The sequence below is a fragment of the Orycteropus afer genome, unplaced genomic scaffold (genome assembly GCF_000298275.1).
Source record: "Orycteropus afer afer isolate SDZICR_OR568_19922 unplaced genomic scaffold, OryAfe1.0 scaffold00144, whole genome shotgun sequence".
In the NCBI taxonomy this organism is placed as follows: Eukaryota; Metazoa; Chordata; class Mammalia; order Tubulidentata; family Orycteropodidae; genus Orycteropus; species Orycteropus afer.
This window is the reverse complement of record NW_006921731.1, coordinates 1659327-1677196: the sequence shown is the minus strand read 5'-3', so window position 1 is coordinate 1677196 and position 17870 is coordinate 1659327. Positions and strand designations below refer to the sequence as shown.

The window sequence follows — 17870 nt, the reverse complement described above, 5'->3', positions numbered from 1 at the left end:
TGCACCCTCGGTCACTTTAAATATCCAAAATGGCTGCTACGTGTAAACAAATCAAAATGGCTTCGCCCTCCAGACAGCAGAAAGTCCACAGCTCAAGTTTTCTCCCTCCTTGCTGTTTACCTTCTTAGGCATAGGCCACCAGAGCAGTTGTCCCTGCAGCCCTTGGTGACTGGGACTGATCTAAAGGTCAATTCTCAGGTCCTAACACCACTTGGAAATATTTAGGCTGTTGGTCCCGTCAGAGCAGCTGACAGTCCGCAGCTCCGACCATCTCTGTACTCACTATTTTGGTTCAGGTTTTTACACTAGTTGTGCCTAATCCACTTTGGTATAGTTCCTTTCAAAGCTCAGGGTTCCAGGATTATCTTCTGTATCTCTGTCAATTGGTTTTTCTTTTCTTTGTTGAAGAGGGTCTATGTTAATTGTCTGCCTATTCCTCCATCTTACTTGAAGTCCCCTACATTGGATTCTACTGGGTGGTTGCATCATTCATTTTTGAGTGGACCTACAGATGGTTTCAAACTCTTTTTCTTTTTTGCTAATAAGCAATGTAGCCAAGAACCACCATGTACATAACTCTCTGCATATTTGTGTTTGTGTAAAAGAAATTCCTAGAGGCAGAATTTCTAGGTCAAAAGATTTATACATATAAAACAGATAGATATTGTCAGACTGTCCTTCAACCAGGCCCACTCTTTAGAAGTTAGGCTAACAGTGAGGGAGGGGCCTAACTTCCCATGACCTGACAGTACCAGCTTTGACCAATCACTTCAACCTTTGCCAATTTAATGGGATAAATGGAAGTCTTGCTTTAATTTGCATTTCATGGACTATTAGTGAGGTCAAGTATCTTTTCATATACTTAGTGGTCTTTCATTTCTTAAAGGTTTTCTAAAAGACATGCTAAAACTTTAGATGTTCTAAATAACTGATGATCTCACCTAAAGAAATGAGAACTAAAATTAAAGGACAGCCCACACAGAATTAATTGCCTATTTTGTTTTTCTTTAAAGATGCTGTATTTTTCATACAAAGAAATGGCTGGTCTAAGAAGGGTTGAGATCCTTACTACTCAAGCAGAAACTAGATGGTCACCCCTCAGGAATAGGATCAGGCACTGGCTGGGAGCTGGAATTGACCTGCTTTTCTACCTGTGCTCCATAGAGCCCCAGATCCTGAGGACGTGCAAAGGGGAAAGAGCCAGGCCATGGCTCTGGATTCCTACCTCCTCACCAGAGTGCTCCCTTTTTATTGACTTTATGTACTGGGGTTCCCAGAAGATTTATTTAAAAAAGAGAATTCCACTTCTATAGATCCCTGTACTAGATGATGTCAGACATGATTATTATGTCCTTTAGATTATTATTTTCTGCAATTTAACAGTTAGATAAAATAACACCCGTCTGTCCCTCCAAAAAATAAAAAATAAAAAAAAAATCTATGTTAAAAAAACTTTCCCTAAAGATAAGAGAAGGAAATAAACATACCAGTCATAGGAGAAGGTGGCACTACCTTCCTCTTAGTTTTTTTGAAAAATCCATCCTCTGGATTGTTGAAGTAATATTTTCTTGTCAAGAAGGACTATTAGAAAAAAAATCTTTTTAAGGCTCAGATATGTGGTACACAAAATATTCAAATTATTCCCCAGAGGTTTAGTCAGAAGGCCCTTGGAATATGCTGTTACACTTAGAACTGTCAGCCTACTTGGCAGCTGACTTGACATTTTAGCTGAGTCACATTTAAGAACAATTTCCTAAGAATGGTGAGGTCTCAATGACAGCAAACACCACTAAGCCACAGTTTAATTATTGAATTGCCATCTCCAGCTTTCTCCAAGGAGCCCCCTTATAAAACATTCAGATATCTACTGCCCTCAAGAGTGAATTGTGGAGCTTTTAATAAAAGATAAATGAGTACCTGTTTGGGAATGTATTTTCCATTTTCCCTGAGGACTCTGCTTCGAATTAGGACTTGACTGAAAAATACAACCAAGACAATGAGATTTTTAAAAAAGTGAAACACTAGAAGAAAATGAGAGAATCACATAGAAGACCTATTTAAACACAAGAAAGGGCCTACTTGGCAACAGCCCTGTGCAGAAACTTTTCAAAATACAAGTATCCTTAAAGCAATATAACATATTTAAACCCAACAACTGGGTTTTCAAAAGAATATTTTTCAGAAGTGGTTGTTTCTAAATAAAGATTTCTGAGGAAGGTATGTTTGGGACTTTACACTCACCTTTTCTTACTTTATAATGAGCCAACAAGGAATTTCTTTGAGTGAAAAGAGCAGCAGTTGGAGACTATTCATAAGATTTATGGATGGGAGGAGGAGGGAAGAGTGAGGATGAAAGAAGGAACTTTTTTTTTTTTTTTTTTTAATTTTTTTTTGATTTGGGTGAAGATTTACAGAGTAAATTCACTTTTCATACAGCAGTTCACATATACTTTGTCTCATGTCATTGACCAAAATTTACAATGCAACAGCTCCCCTCCCACTTCCTCCCCATAGTTACCTCTTCCCAGTGTCCATTCCTCCATACTCTTCTGCGCCCTGAGCTGTCTTCCAGTGCGTAAGCAGCCCTTCCTTCTCCCATGATTGTTCTCTCCAGGGCGTGTGTCTACTTGAGGTAAATGTTTAACTCACATGCCTGTACTTTGTCTGGAAACCACAGGTGTGGGTTCAATTCCAGACCTGAAGGGCAGCTAGGGGCCATAGTCTCAGTGGTTCCACCAGGCTCTATTGGACCAGCAAACCTGGTCCCCACCGAAAGAAGGACCTTTTAAAAATCTATGGAGAAATGAATATAGGACTCGAAAGGGTTGTTATCTGACAGACAACAGAGAGGATATTCCACCCAGGATTAAGACTGTTAGTAAGCTCTCAATAAACATTTACTGAATTAATAAATGATCTGGTGATATTAGAGGAACATAATCAATCGTTAAAAAAGATAGAGTGTTATAAAACAGGTGGTGCTGCTAAGATACAAATATCAAACATAACAGAGGTCAAAATACTAATTTTTCTAGGTTTTCAAAAGTTGTTGTAAGGGGAAAACTCCAAAATTTTAAATCAATGGAAATCCCTCTTGAAAAATAAAACAAATTGTAGACAGAAATAAACACAAGTGCTTGGCTTTCCCTCTCAATAAAAACTACCTACTCTAAGTAGTCAGTGCTTGTAAGTCCCCTTGTCACCCTAAGTATAATCTAGCTTCTCCAGATGCTAGGAATGTTCTAGTGATCCTCCCTGTTAACAGTTCTGCTCCATTGTGCCTAATAATGTCTTCAAGCCCCACCTCCTCCATGGTGCTCTCCTTGATACCTGAGGCCCTCATGGAATCCCTTCCTGCTCCTGCCCTAGTATACTGTACAGCTGAGTACTTTATAAACAGGCCTACAAAGCTGACCTGTAACATGTAATATGTTATGTGTCCTTGTAGCTAGTCTAAAGCTACTCAAAGTGTGACCTATATATTAATGCTGGTCTGTGATGAGATAAACACTGACATTGAGAGTAAGGATTTACAGACTTTTATAGTAATGTGACATTGTCATGACGTCGAAATCTGTGATCAAAATATTTTACAAATGCATCATCTTATAACATATTGGAAATAAAACTCATCATTCACTGCTCACAGTTTAAGAAGCACTAGGTCTACAATACTAGCACCAATAATATCAACTGCTCTTGAGTTGATTCTGACTCATGGCAAGCATGTGTTTCACAGTAGAACTGTGCTCTGTAGGGTTTTTATGGCTGTGACTTTTTGGAAGCACATCTCCAGGCATTTCTTCCAAAGAGCCTCTGGGTGGGTCTGAACCATGAACACTTCAGTTAGTACCCGAAAGAGTAACTGTGTGTGCTACCCAGGGACTCCTCGTTCTAGAATTTTGTTGTTATTAGGTGCTGTTGAGTTAATTTTGACTCACAATGACCCCATGCGACAGAGCAGAAGTGCTCTATAGGGGATTTTTGGGTGTAATCTTTATGGAAGCAGATCATCAGGTCTTTTTCCCACAGAGCTACTGGGCAGGTTCAAACCACCAATCTCTCAATTAGCAGCCAAGAGTTTAACTGTTGCTCCCCCAGGGCTGTTTGGGTCTAGAATAAAGGAGAAAAATTAAGTTCTAGATAGATGGGTTCAAATCCTGGTGCTACCACTTATTAGCTCCGTGATCTTGGGCAAGTCACTTAATTTCCCAACGCCTCCGTTCCTATCTGGTATGATAACAGATTTATTTTTTCATTAAATAAATAATTCTTGAGCATATATGTGCCATGTACTGTGTTAGGTAAGAGTGAGCAAAAAGCAAATATTCAATGAAGGTTAAAGTCTAATGAGGGAGAAAAACATTTATCAAACAACCACAGAAATAAAAGTAAAACTCAACTATGTTATGTCCTAGGAAGGAGAGATGAATAGTGTTTTGGCACGTATAACAGGGGATTTGCCTGAGTCTGGGAGCTCTGGTGGCGTAGTGCCCAAGGCATTTGACTGCTAACCAGAAGGCTGGAGGTTCAAACCCACCAGCCACTCTTCAGAAGGAAGACTGGGCAATCTACTTCCGTAGTGGTGGTGTTGTTATGTGCTGTTGAGTTGGCCCCGACTCATAGTGACCCCTCCTTGGGTTTCTGAGGCAGTATCACTGCAGAAGTAGGATTGCCCAACCTTCCTTCTGAGGAGTGGCTTGTGGGTTTGAACTGCCAGCCTTCTGGTTAGCAGTCAAGTGCCTTAGGCACTATGCTACCAGAGATACTGCCTTGGAAATCCAAGGAGGGGTCGCTATGAGTTGGATCTGATTCAACGGCGGTTAGTTTGTTTTTGTTTTGTGGGAAGTCAAAGGCTCAGAGAAAGTTTCATTGAGGATGACTGATTAAGTTGGAATCTTATGGATGAGTAAGAATTACACTGACAGAGTGGTGGAAGGAAGAACATGGGCAAAAGCCCTGTGGCATAAGTAAACACTGTCTCTCTGAGAACCTGTGGAAAGACCAATACGGTTGGAAGAACGAGAGCTTCACAAAACTGAGCTGTAAGAAGTAGGCAGGAGCTAGGCCACGTGTGTCTCACTGGATTTTCATTTTTATCTTAAGAGCAAAAGAAAAATACTGAAGATTATTTTTATTCTCACTTTCTGTGCTTTATCACTTGGATTCAAACTCCTTGACACTAGGGTCCTGACCTCATCTTATTTCATTCCCTATAGCATGCAGTGAGAGGTCTGATGGCGTAGTGTCTAAGGCATTTGACTGCTAACCAGAAGGCTAGTGGTTCAAACCCACCAGCCACTCCTTGGAAGGAGATTAGGCAACCTACTTGCGCAGAGATACCACCTTGGAAACCTAAGTAGGGGTCACTATGAGTTGGATTCGACTTGACAGCAGTGAGTGAGTATAGCATGCAGCAGAGTACAGGGCACATAGTAGGTCATTGTAAAAATCTATTCACTATAATGCTAATTCAGGACCTTCCAGGTACTATGATCAACAGAAATCCAGCTGGATGTCCTACATTTACACTGCTGAACAATTTTGTAGAATTGGGATTGACAATTGTGACTTTGAGGCACTTCAAAAACTTGAATAAAGGCAAACTGAAATTATTCAGAACCCACCATCTTTTAAGCTGTGATTCATAGCTATATTCTCTGAAGTCTGAAATTCTATAAGAAGTTTAAAATTTTGTTTTCATTTCCACATATATCTAAAATAAATCCTTTAGTAGTTATAAAAATAAAGCTTCTTTATTTGCAGTGGAAATTTGCAAAATTTGATATTTTTTTAGAATAAAACTTTAGTTTTTAAATGCAGTATCTCTCAAACCAGATATTCTTATTAAGGATCTGTGACTGATTGTTTTTCCTTTCTAAGGAGTCAGGGTTATTTTTCAAGTTCGAAACCACTTTTTACATACATTCTAGTCCCCAATGTGGTCTAATACGTTAATTTTTCATTTTTGTTTTAATACATTTCAGAAGTTTTAGTAAGTTTTTAAATTAGTAAAAGCTTTACAATTTAAGAAACCAAATGTCCCACTTTGGCATTCAGGCTAATGGAAATTTATACTATATTTAGAAGAATGTTTCACAACTAAACATCTTTCTGCCTTGGATGGAAGCAAGCTCAGAATCACCTACAGGGACATATCCCAGTTCAAATGATGACCTGGTTGGGGCAAAGTCACACCATGTCAGAGCTGGCAGGCTGTAGGGATAGAATCTGATCCAACCACCTTATTTAAGGGATAGGGGAATTATGAGCAAGATGTGGAGTTTTAGCTAAAGTCGTGTTTCTTCATAGTGGGGTGGGGGGGAAATACTGCCCTCTAGTGGGCCTTAGGAAAATCCACAGTGCTTTTTTTTGATTGTCAAAATGATAGGGTGAAGGTGAATCATTAAGCGTCATTTGTTAGGAGTAAGGGTTGGGACGGTCCCTCAACGCTAAGGATGGCATACTACAATAAGAATTGTCCCATGTTCTGCACTGCTTTTGGAATGTCCCACCAAATTGTTTTTTTAATAATCTGAACTTCAAACCTAACTCCATTTTATTACTTTTTTTGCACATTTGATATATTATTGAATTTCCAGGTATACAGACATCAAGTAAATATACAGTTTGTTTTCTTCAGAACTTTATCAAGACTAGTTCACCATTGAGGAAAATTACATCTATCACAGCATTGTTTTCTGTGATATTTAAGTAGCTAATATAAGTTTATCATCCTCCAATTGAACCAGCCCCAGTTATGGTGATTTTATATCTAAATGCATGCATCTGACTTCTGCATATCATCTAAGAGAGTTGTGCACAAGCACTTATGAAATACAAATTATCTGACCGTAAATTATTTTCCTTTTATTTCTCCTGATGGTCATAGCTTTTTATTAGTTTGTTATGCTGTGTATATTGTACTATCAATTTCACTTTGGATTAGAAAAGGAAGCTTTGGTATCATTCAGAACCACTGCTCTAAAATCACAAGTGGACTTCTTACATTGTTATGTGCCGTCGAGTCAGACTCGACTCATAGTGACCCCTCCTTGGGTTTCCGAGGCAGTATCACTACAGAAGTAGATTGCCCCATCTTCCTTCTGAGGAGTGGCTGGTGGGTTTGAACCGCCAGCCTTCTGGATAGCAGTCAAGTGCCTTAGGCACTACACTATTGTAGCAAAGAATCTATGTGCACAGCAAGTGTGGTTAAGAGGATTTAACTTGGAAGTGAGACTGACCTGAACTCAACCTATAGGTACTTTAGGAGGGCAATTTAACGTCTCTGGGCTTTCTTTTCTTAAACTGTAAAAATGGGTTTAGAAATAGCTACCTCATTGTGTTACTATGAGGATGAAATGAGAACAATTTACTAGTGACAATAAATGCTGACTGTCTGAGCTCTTTCTACTTTGCATCCTTCTATAGCCTTCATTCAAAGAGCTCTGGTAGCACAGTGCCTAAGGCATCTGATAGCTAACTAGAAGGTTGGTGGTTCAAACCCACAGCCACTCCGTGGAAGCAAGACTGGGCAATCTGCTTCCGTAAAGATTTACCATGTTGGAAACCCAAAGAGGGTCACTATGAGTTGGAACCGGTTAGATGGCAGTGGGTTTTTTTTTTTTTTTTTTTTTAGCCTTCATTCTGTGGTGAACTGACTTAAGGTTAGCTCCTGGGGGCTGCTCTGATCAGTTCTGAAACTGATGCCACAGAAAAATAATCAAAGTGGCAGCTGTGGTGTAAAGGAGAGTCTTGGACTTGGGAACCAGCAGACTTGCTTCAAGTCTTAAATGTCACGTGTGACCATGGGATAGCCAAGCTGTTGCTGTTAGGTGCCGTCGAGTCGTCTCCGACTCATAGTGACCCTACATACAACAGAACAAAACACTGCTTGGTCCTGTGTCAGCCTCACAATCCTTGCTATACCTGAGCCCATACTGAAGTCACTGTGTCAACAAGATGTTGAAGGCCTTCACCTTTTTCGTATATTAAGCCTAGGCTTCTATAAAGTGGGACAACTGTACCTATCTCATAGAATTGCTATAAATTTTAAGTAAGTGAATGAATATAAGTGTTTACCATAATATCTCCGAAGGAAGATTGGGCAATCTACTTCGGAAACTCAAGGAGGGGTCGCTATGAGTCAGGTCTGACTCGACGGCACATAACACCACCACCATAATATAAAAAATGTGTCTTGTTTTGTTGTACATAAGGTCATTGTGAGTCAGAGCCAACTCGACAGCACCTCACAACAACAATAACTATAGTGCCTGGCATAAACAAGTGCTTAGTAAATGTTGTCTATTCTTTACCTTATCAGCACAACTGTGGGCACACTGAAGATAAAGCAGCGTTTCTAAAATGGTTCAGTGCCTAAGGCATTTGACTGCTAAGCAGAAGGCTGGCAATTCAAACCCACAAGACGCTCTGCAGAAGGATGATGGGACAATCTACTTCTGCAGAGATTTACTGTCTCAGAAACCCAATGGGGGTCACTATGAGTCAGAATCGACCCAATTCTGTGATTTTGTGATTGCAGTGAGTTTGTTTTTTTTTGGTCTCAAACATCCATAGTGATAAACTTTGCTTAGTCACCTAGTACTAGTACTATTCTTTACTTAATACTCTGACTCATAGGAACCCTACGATGCTATAGAACAGAGCAGAACTGCCCCACAGGGTTTCCAAGGCTACAGTCTTTGTAGAAGCAGCCTGTCACATCATTCTCCTGAGGAGCAGCTGGTGGATTTGAATGGCTGTACTTTCAGTTAGCAGCCGAACACTTAAGCACTGTGCCACCAGGGAACCAAATAAGTGACAGAAACTTTAAAGACATAGTAGCACCTACTTGAGAATCTCCGTTATATATTGAGCTGTGCCTCCCCCCCCAAATATATAGGCGTCCTAACCTCTGGTACCTGTGAAGGGGGCCTTGTTTGGAAATAGGGTATTTGAGAATGTTATTAACATAAGGAGCTCTGGTAGCATAGTGCCTAAGGCACTTGACTGCTAACCAGGAGGCTGACGGTTCAAACCCACCAGCCACTCCTGGGAAGGAAGGTTGGGCAATCTATTTCTGTAGTGATACTGCCTTGGAAACCCAAGGAGGGGTCGCTATGAGTTGGGTCCTACTCGATGGCACATAACAACAACAACATTAACATAAGATCATATGAAGTAGGGTGGGCCCTAACTCCATTTGTTGTTACCATCTGAGTGGTGTCCTTATAAAAGAAGCACAGAGAGATGGACAGAGGAAAAAGATTAAATGAATTCAGAACTATATGTACACACCAAGGAACACCTGAGGCTACCAGAAGCTGAGAGAGACAAGGATCTTACCCCAGAACTTTTGGAGAGAACATGGCCCTGCTGACACCCTGAATGCAGACTCCTAGCCTCCAGAACTGTGAGACAATAAATTTATGTTTTTTTAGCCACCTACTTCATGGGACTTTGTTATAGCAGTCCTAGGAAACTAATACAGGCTCTTTAAAAAATTAGAAAGATTGACTGAAAATTGTTGTTTATTTTAATATGGGTGGGCACATGTCTACATAGCATCTAAAAATCATCTCAAATTACCTGTCCATAAATACAGAAGCGCTGGTGGAGATACCACCTCGGAAACCCAAGGAGGGGTCGCCATGAGTCAAGACAGAACATAACAACCACATTACTCAATGACAGTTTTATTGTTTGCAAGTTTCTGTTATTAGCATTTCAGCTGATCATCATAGTTGTTGTTGTTGTGTGCCGTGGATTCGGACCCAACTCATAGCAACCCTTCCTTGGGTTTCCGAGGCAGTATCACTACGGAAATAGATTGCCCAACCTTCCTTCCGAGGAGTGGCTGGTGGGTTTGAACCACCAGCCTTCTAGTTAGCAATCAAGTTCCTTAGGCACTACGCTCCCGATCATCATAGTAGTTGATAAAATGGAGATAATCATATGAGTGGCACTCTGTAGGCATTTTCCCAACCAGAGTAGTACTGGGTAATTTGCAGTAAGTCCTTTGGGAGTTGACAACAAGCCTAGCAATATTAAAGAGCAACTTTTTTTTTTTTTTTTTTTAAGCACCAGCCACTCCTCGGAAGGAAGATTGGGCAACCTACTTCCGTAGAGATAGCGCTTCGGAAACCTAAGGAGATACCGCTATCGGATTCGACTCGATGGCAGTAATACATACCAACCTCTGTGCCAAAGTCTTTACAGGTATCATCTAATTTAATCCCCATGCCAGTTCTATTAGTCAGGTACTGTTATCATCCCCATTTTACAGATGATAAAAGTGAAACACAGCGAGGTTGCTCGGCTAGGATAACCCTGGCAGAAGCAGCGCGAAGCGAACTAAGGCAAACTGACAAAACTCCCAGCACTTTTTTCCCCAAGGTCACGGAGGAGTGAGGTCGGCCGCGGAGGGGAGGGAGCTGACCTGTCGGACACTTGTTCCTGGGTGAGCTTCTTGTCGCTCTGCAACAGAATGGACACGTAGTGGCGGATCATGCCCACGAAAAAGGTGATGATAACGATGGGCAGGACCACCCAGAGGCGGATGTTGGAGTCAAGCAGTAGCTCCGGCCCCGCCATGTTCGCTGAGAGACGGCCTCTGGCCGAGAGTTGCTGCACTTCTCCCCGGGACGCGGAGGGTCTCCTTCGGGTTTACCTCTGAGCCTTTTCACGCCACTGAGCCTTGCTGGCCCAGGACTTTGCCTCGGCTTCGGGGCTCGCGCTACTCCGCGGGAGTGGGGTGTGCGGGGGGAAAGCACCCGGCCACCCACTTCCGGCGCAGACTATGACGTTCACGGCGTGGCGCGCCTCTATGTCGGCAGAGTGGCGGCGTCTCGGCTGGCGGGAAAGTCTTGAATTACAGGAGGTGACGGCTTTTCAGAGGTGAGTGGAGTAGCGGTTGTAAACTCTCGGTGCTCCTCGCCCCTGCACCCCTATGTCTGGTCTCGGGCTAATCCAGTCTTTACCTCCGGGTCTCTGTGCCCCGAATCTTGCCTTCCTTATCCGCCCTATCTTTGGATAATCTCTTCATAGACCTCCTTGGGTCGTTAAAATGATGACCAGGCCTTCCCAGCTGGCCTGGTCCAGGCAGCCGGCCTATCTCCCCGCTTTTAGGTTTCCCTGTAAGCAAGACAGTATAGCAGAGAGGTTAATCGTGTGTGCTCTGATGTCAGACGGTACTGACGTGGGTATGTAACTTTTGAGCCTTTTCCATCTGCAAAATGGCTGGTATTGATTGTGAGAATTAAACAAGACAATAGATATTTTGAAAGCTTACAACAGTGCCTGACACATTGTAAATGTTACCTATTATTGAAAGATATGATCAGGAGTAAGTGTAAGTGGTGGTCAAGAGTTCAGATACCAGAGTTAGACTGCCTGCGTTAGAATCCCAGCTCAGCCGTTGAATAAACCAAAAGCCAAACTCACTGCCGTCGAGTCGTATCTGACTCATAGCGATCCCTCCTTGGGTTTCTGAGGCAGTATCACTATGGAAATAGATTTCCCAATCTTCCTTCCAAAGAGTGGCTGGTGGGTTTGAACTGCCAGGCGTTTGGTTAGCAGTCAAATCCCTAGGTACTACACCACCAGAGCTCCCCAGCCATTGAATAGGAGAATAATAATGGTAACTGTCTCAAAAAGCTTTGTGAGAAATGAATTATTAACTATAAAGCACTTAATAGTTCTTGCTGGATAGTAAATGCTCAGTAAGTGTTAACTATTAGTTGCCTTAGTGAAAACAGTAGACCTGACATTGTACTAAAAATTAAGTTTTGAAGGAATTTTGAAATGGGGAGTCATCTACAGACATCCATGGAAGATGTTGTGATGTTCCAAATTGTAGGGAGAACAATAAGGGTTTAATAAGGTGTAGTGAGGTTGGAGTGCTGATGGTGTAGTGGGTGAGGCATTTGGCTGCTAACCAGCAGATGGGTGGTTCAAACCCACAAGCTGCTCCATGGAAGGAAAATGAGGCAATGTACTTCCCTAACGATTTATAGGAGCTCTGGTAGCATAGTGGCTAAGACACTTGCCTGCTAACCAGACGGCTGGCGGTTCAAACCCACCAGCCACTCCTCGGAAGGAAGGTTGGGCAATCCTACTTCCGTAGTGATACTGCCTCGGAAACCCAAGGAGGGGTCGCTATGAGTCAGGGCTGACTTGACGGCACATAACAACAACAACAACAACAATGATTTATAGCCTTGGAAACCCAGTGGCGATCACCCTAAGTCAGAATCAACTGGATGGCAGTGGGTTTGATTTTAAAAGAAAAATGAAATAGATATAGTGAGGCTTATAGGGGAGGGAATGGAAAGGAAGCATGACAAAAATTACAAAGAATTTGTCGAACTACAAGCTTCAACATTATCAATAAGCTCTTTTGTTGTAAGGTTGTTGCATCCTGAGAGGTGTTTAACAAAGCATTTTTCTGTCACCTCTGCAGTCTTTCTCTTTATCCCAACAAACTTAGTTTCTGCTTTAAACCAAAAAACAAACTCACTGCCATCAAGTAGATTCCTACTCATAGAGACCCCCATTGAGTTTCCAGGGCTGTAAATCTTTACGGAAGTAGATTGCCTCATCTTCCTCCTTTAGTTAGTTACGTATTTATAGAAGGGTAATAGGAACACAAATAGCTCTAGTGGCACAGTGCTTAAGGCATTTAGCCACTAACCAAAAAGTCAGTGGTTGAGCTCACCCGCCACTCCACAGGCTTAAGATGAGGTAGTCTGCTTCTATAAAGGTTTACAGCCTTGGAAACACTGGGGCAATTCTACTCTGTCCTTTAGAGTCGCTATGAGTCAGAATTGACTCAGTGGCAGTGGGCTTGGGTTTTTTTTTGGTTTAATAGGAACACAGTGAAAAGTCACATTGAGTAGAATTTTGGGAGTCAAAATGTGAACTAAGACAAAGTATTGTACCTTCTCTACCAGCCATTCTCATTTAGTGACTATTCTCAGACATTATCTTTATTCCAGATACTGTACTGGGCAGTAGGGATACTGAAATAAATGATACTTGATTTCTACCCTCAAGGAGCCCCACAAGCTAGTGTGCTGTGATAAAGGCCTTAATATATACTCTAGGAAGCAGGAAGCCTGCAGTAGCCAACTCCTTCAGAGATGATGTTATTGTCGTTGGCTGCTGGTGAGTTGGCTGGGTTCATGGCATCCCCATGCAAAATGGAATGAAATGCTGCCCATGCCTTTGTCATTCCCATTATTGGTTATGATCCACAGGATTTTTGTTGACTGATTTTTCTTAGTCTGTCTTAGCCAGGAAGCTCTGCTGAAACCTGTTCCGCATCATAGCAACATGAAATCCTCCAATGACATGAGTGATAGCCGTGCATGAGGTACGTTGGCCAGGAATCAAACCTGGGTCTCCTGCATGAAAGGCAAGAATACTTTTACCACTGCCTTCCCCTTATGAGTAGGAAATTTTTTCAAGAAAGCATTCGACAGAATAGGCATTTCCAGGTGGATAAGAGTGTTCAAGTGAAAAGAACAGCGTGGGCAAAGGCACTGGGACAAGAAAGGTTCTGGCTTACAGGATAGACTAGAGTAAAAAGTATAAATCAGGATACTGTAAAGAACTGTACTGCAACAAATTTGGAAACTTACAAGAAATGGACAGACTTCTAGAAACACAATACATGCCTAAACTAATACAGACTGAGGTAGAAAATTTGAACAGACCCTTAACAAAAGAAGAAATTGAACAGGTCATATGAGAAAACTACCAACAAAAAAAAAGGCCTGGCCCAGATGGCTTCACAGGTGATTTCTATTAAACTTTCAGAGAAAACCTGACAACAGTTCTCAAACTATTCCAGACTAAAGAAAAGGCATTTTATTAAGTAAGCATAATCCTGATACCAAAGCTAGGCAAGGATACCACTAAAAAGGACCAGTATCCCATATGAACAAAGATGCAAGAATTCTCAATAAAATCTTGTCCAATAGACTCCAACAACATATAAAAAATAATGTCATATGAAGTGAGATTCATACCAGGTATGCACGGATGGTTCAACATTAGAAAAACAATTAATGTAATTCTTCACATAAAGAAAACAGGAAACGAACCACACCATCATATCAATCAATGCAGAAAAGGCATTTGACAAAATCCAACACCCATTCCTGATAAAAACACTGAGCAACATTATAATAGAAGAGAAATTCCTCAACATAATTAACAGCATATATACAAGACTAAAGGCCAACATTATTCTTGATGGGAAGAAACTTAAAGCATTCCCCTTACAAATGGGCAAGCAGGGATGCCCATTATCACCACTCCTATTCAGTACTGTTTTGGAAGTCTTTAGCAGAGCAGTAAGATAAAAAAGCAAAGTGCATCCATATTGACAAAGAAGAAGTAAAACTATCTGCAGATGATAGGATCTAATACATAGAAAATTCCAAAGACTCAGTAAGAAAATTACTGGAACTAATTGATAGTTTTAGCAAAGTACCAGTGTAAAGATCAACATGCAAAAATCAGTTGGATGTCTTTACACTAATGAAGAGAACCCTGAAAAGGAAATCAGGAAAACAATATCATTTATAATAACTACCCAAAGATGAAATACTTAGGAGGAAATCTAACTAAAGACACAAAAGACCTGTACAAAGAAAACTAAACACTATTACAAGAAACCAATAGAGGCCTACATAAGTGGAAGACTATATATCACACAATACACAATACCACTTGTCTGTCAGTTTGTCATACTGTGGTGGCTTGTGTGTTTCTGTAATGCTGGAAGCTATGCCTGATACTTCAAATACTAGCAGAGTCACCCATAGTGGACATGTTTCAGTGGAGCTTCCAGACTAAGGCTGTGATGAAGGACAGGACCATCCACTTCTGAAAAAACTTAGCCGCTGAAAACTTATGAATAGCAGTGAAACACTGTCTGATATAATAGAAGATAAGCCCCTCAGGATGGAAGGCACTTAAAGTACAACTGAGGAAGAGCTGCCTCCTCAAAGTAGAGTCAATCTTAATGACTTGAATAGAGTAAAGCTTTCTGGACCTTCATTTGCTAATGTGGCACAATTCAGAATGAGAAGAAACTGCTGCAAGCATCCATTAATAATTGGAATGTGGAATGTACAAAGTTGAATCTAGGAAAATTGGAAGTTGTCAAAAATGAAATGGAACACAAAAATCTATATCCTTGGCATTAATGAGATGAAATGGACTGGTGTTGGCCATTTTTAATCAGACAGTAATATGGTCTATTATTCTGGGCATGAAAATTGAAGAGGAATGGTGTCACATTCATTGTCAAAAAAAACATTTCAAGATCTATTCTGAAGGACAGTGCTGTTAGCGATAGGATAATATCCATATGCCTACAAGGAAGACCAGTTAATATTACTACTATTCAGATTTACATACCAACTTGGCTTTAGTAAGCCAAAGATGAAGAAATTGAAGATTTTTACCAACTACTGCAGTCTGAAATTGACCAAATATGCAAATTGGTAATTAGTGGTGATTAGAATGTGAAAGATGGAAACGAGAAATCATTGATAGTTGAAAATACAGCCTTGGTGATAAAAATGACACTGAGATTGCATGATAGAATTTTGTGAGACCAATGACTTATTCATTGCAAAAACCTTTTTTTTAAAAAAACATAAATGGCAACTATATACATAGACCTCACCAGATGGAATACACAAGAATCAAATTGATTACATCTGTGGAAAGAAGCAATGGAGAAGCTTAATATATCAGTCAGAACAAGGCCAGGAGCTGACTGTGGAATAGAATCAATTGCTATGTGCAAGTTCAAAATGAAGCTGAAGCAAATTAAAACAAGTCACAGGAGCCAAAATACAACCTTGAGTATATCCCTCCTGAATTTAGAGACCATCTGAAGAATGGATTTGATGCATTGAACACCAGTGACCAAAGACCATACAAGTTGTGGGTTACATCAAGGACATCATACGTGAAGAAAGCAAAAGGTCACTAAAAAGACAGGAAAGGAAGAAAAGACCAAAATGGATGTCAGAAGAGACTCAGAAACTTTCTCTTGAGTGGAGAGTACCTAAAGCAGATGGAAGAAATGATGAAATAAAAGAGATAAACAGAAGATTTCAAAGGGTAGCTCAAGAAGAAAAAGTAAAATGTTACAGTGAAATGTGTGAACACCTGGAATTAGAAAACCAAAAGGGATGAACACACTCATCATTTCTCAAACTGAAAGAATTGGAGGGAAAAAAAAAAAAATCAAGCCTCGAGTTGCAATGTTGATGGATTCTAAGGGCAAAATATTGACTGATGCAGGAAGCATCAAAAGAAGATAGAAGGAATACATAGAATCAATGTACCAAAAAGAGTTGGTCGACATTCACCCATTTGAGGAGGTAGCATATGATCAAGAACCAATGATAATTGAAGAAGGAAGTACAAGCCGCACTGAAGGAACTGGGGAAGAATAAGGCTCCAGGAATTGATGGAATACCCATTGAGATGTTTCAATAAATGGGTGGAACATTCAAGGGACTCACTCCTTTATGCCAAATAATTTGGAGGACAGCTAGCTGACCAACTGACTGGAAGACATCCATATATATACTTTTTTATTTTTAATTGTGATTTGGATGAAAGTTTACAGAGCAGATTCACTTTCCATACAGCAGTTCACACACACATTATCTCATGACATTGACTATAATTTACCCCAATGCAACAGCTCCCCTTCCACTTCCTCCCGATAGTTACCTCTTCTCCCATGATTGTTCTCTTCAAGGAGTGTATCTACCTCACATACATGTTCACCTCATATGCCTATTAAGAGATCCATATTTATGACCATTCCAAAGAAAGGTGACCCAACAGTACAGAAATTCTCAAACAATATCCTTAATATTACACACAAGTAAAATTTTGCTGAAGATAATTCAGAAGTTGTTGCAGCAATATATTGACAGGGAACTACCAGAAATTCAAGCTGGATTCGGAATAGATTGTGGAAAGAGAGAGCATTTGATGTCAGATTGATCTTGGCTGAAAGCAAAGAATACCAGAAAGATGTTTACCTGTGTTTTACATACTATGCAAAGGCATTCGACTTTGTGGATCATAGTAAATTATGAATAACATTGCAAGGAATGGGCATTCCAGAACACTTAACAGTACTCATGAGGAACCTGTACGTAGACCAAGAGGCAGTTGTTCAAACAGAACAAGGGGATACTGCATGGTTTAAAATTAGGAAATTTAGTGCATTAGTGAAATTAGTGCATCAGAGTTGTATCCTTTGTCAATACTTTTTCAGTCTGTATGCTGAGCAAATAATCTGAGAAGCTGAACTATATGGAGAAGAACACAGCATCAGGATTGGAGGAAGACTCAACTCAAAAGATGAATGTGACATTCATCTGATACAACCTTGCTTGCTGAAAGTGAATGGCAAAAAAAAAAAAAAAAAGGAAGAGGAAGAAGCACTTACTGACTACATTCAATACGGGTTATACTTCAACATAAAGAAAGCAAAAATTCTTAGAACTGGACCAATAAGCAACATCATGATAAATGGAGAAAAGATTGAAGTTGTCAAGGATTTTGTTTGAGTTGGATCCACAATCAAAGCCCATGGAAGCAGCAGTCAAGAAATCAGATGATGTATTGCATTAGGCAGATCTGCTGCAAAAGATCTCTTTAAAAGGTTAGAGAGCAAATATGTCACTTTGAAGACTAAGGTGTACCTGACCCTTAGTAAGCTGTGGTATTTTCAATTGCTTCACATGCATGTGAGAGCTGGGCCATGAATAAGGAAGACCGAAGAAGATTCTTGATGCATTTGAATTGTGTTAGTAAGCATA

The 17870-nt window shown here is 40.5% G+C and overlaps 1 protein-coding gene across 1 annotated transcript in view; it reads right to left on the bottom strand.

Annotated features, from left to right (window-relative positions):
- EMC3 (ER membrane protein complex subunit 3) overlaps positions 1 to 10596 on the bottom strand; it is a 32032-nt gene extending 21436 nt beyond the window's left edge. The window contains exons 1-3 of the mRNA XM_007945822.2: positions 10442 to 10596; positions 1918 to 1975; positions 1488 to 1581 (exon numbers count right to left, since the gene is read on the bottom strand). Coding sequence (XP_007944013.1) covers positions 1488 to 1581; positions 1918 to 1975; positions 10442 to 10596 — 307 coding nt within the window. The remainder of the gene's footprint in view (positions 1 to 1487; positions 1582 to 1917; positions 1976 to 10441) is intronic.
- Positions 10597 to 17870: the final 7274 nt, after the last annotated feature.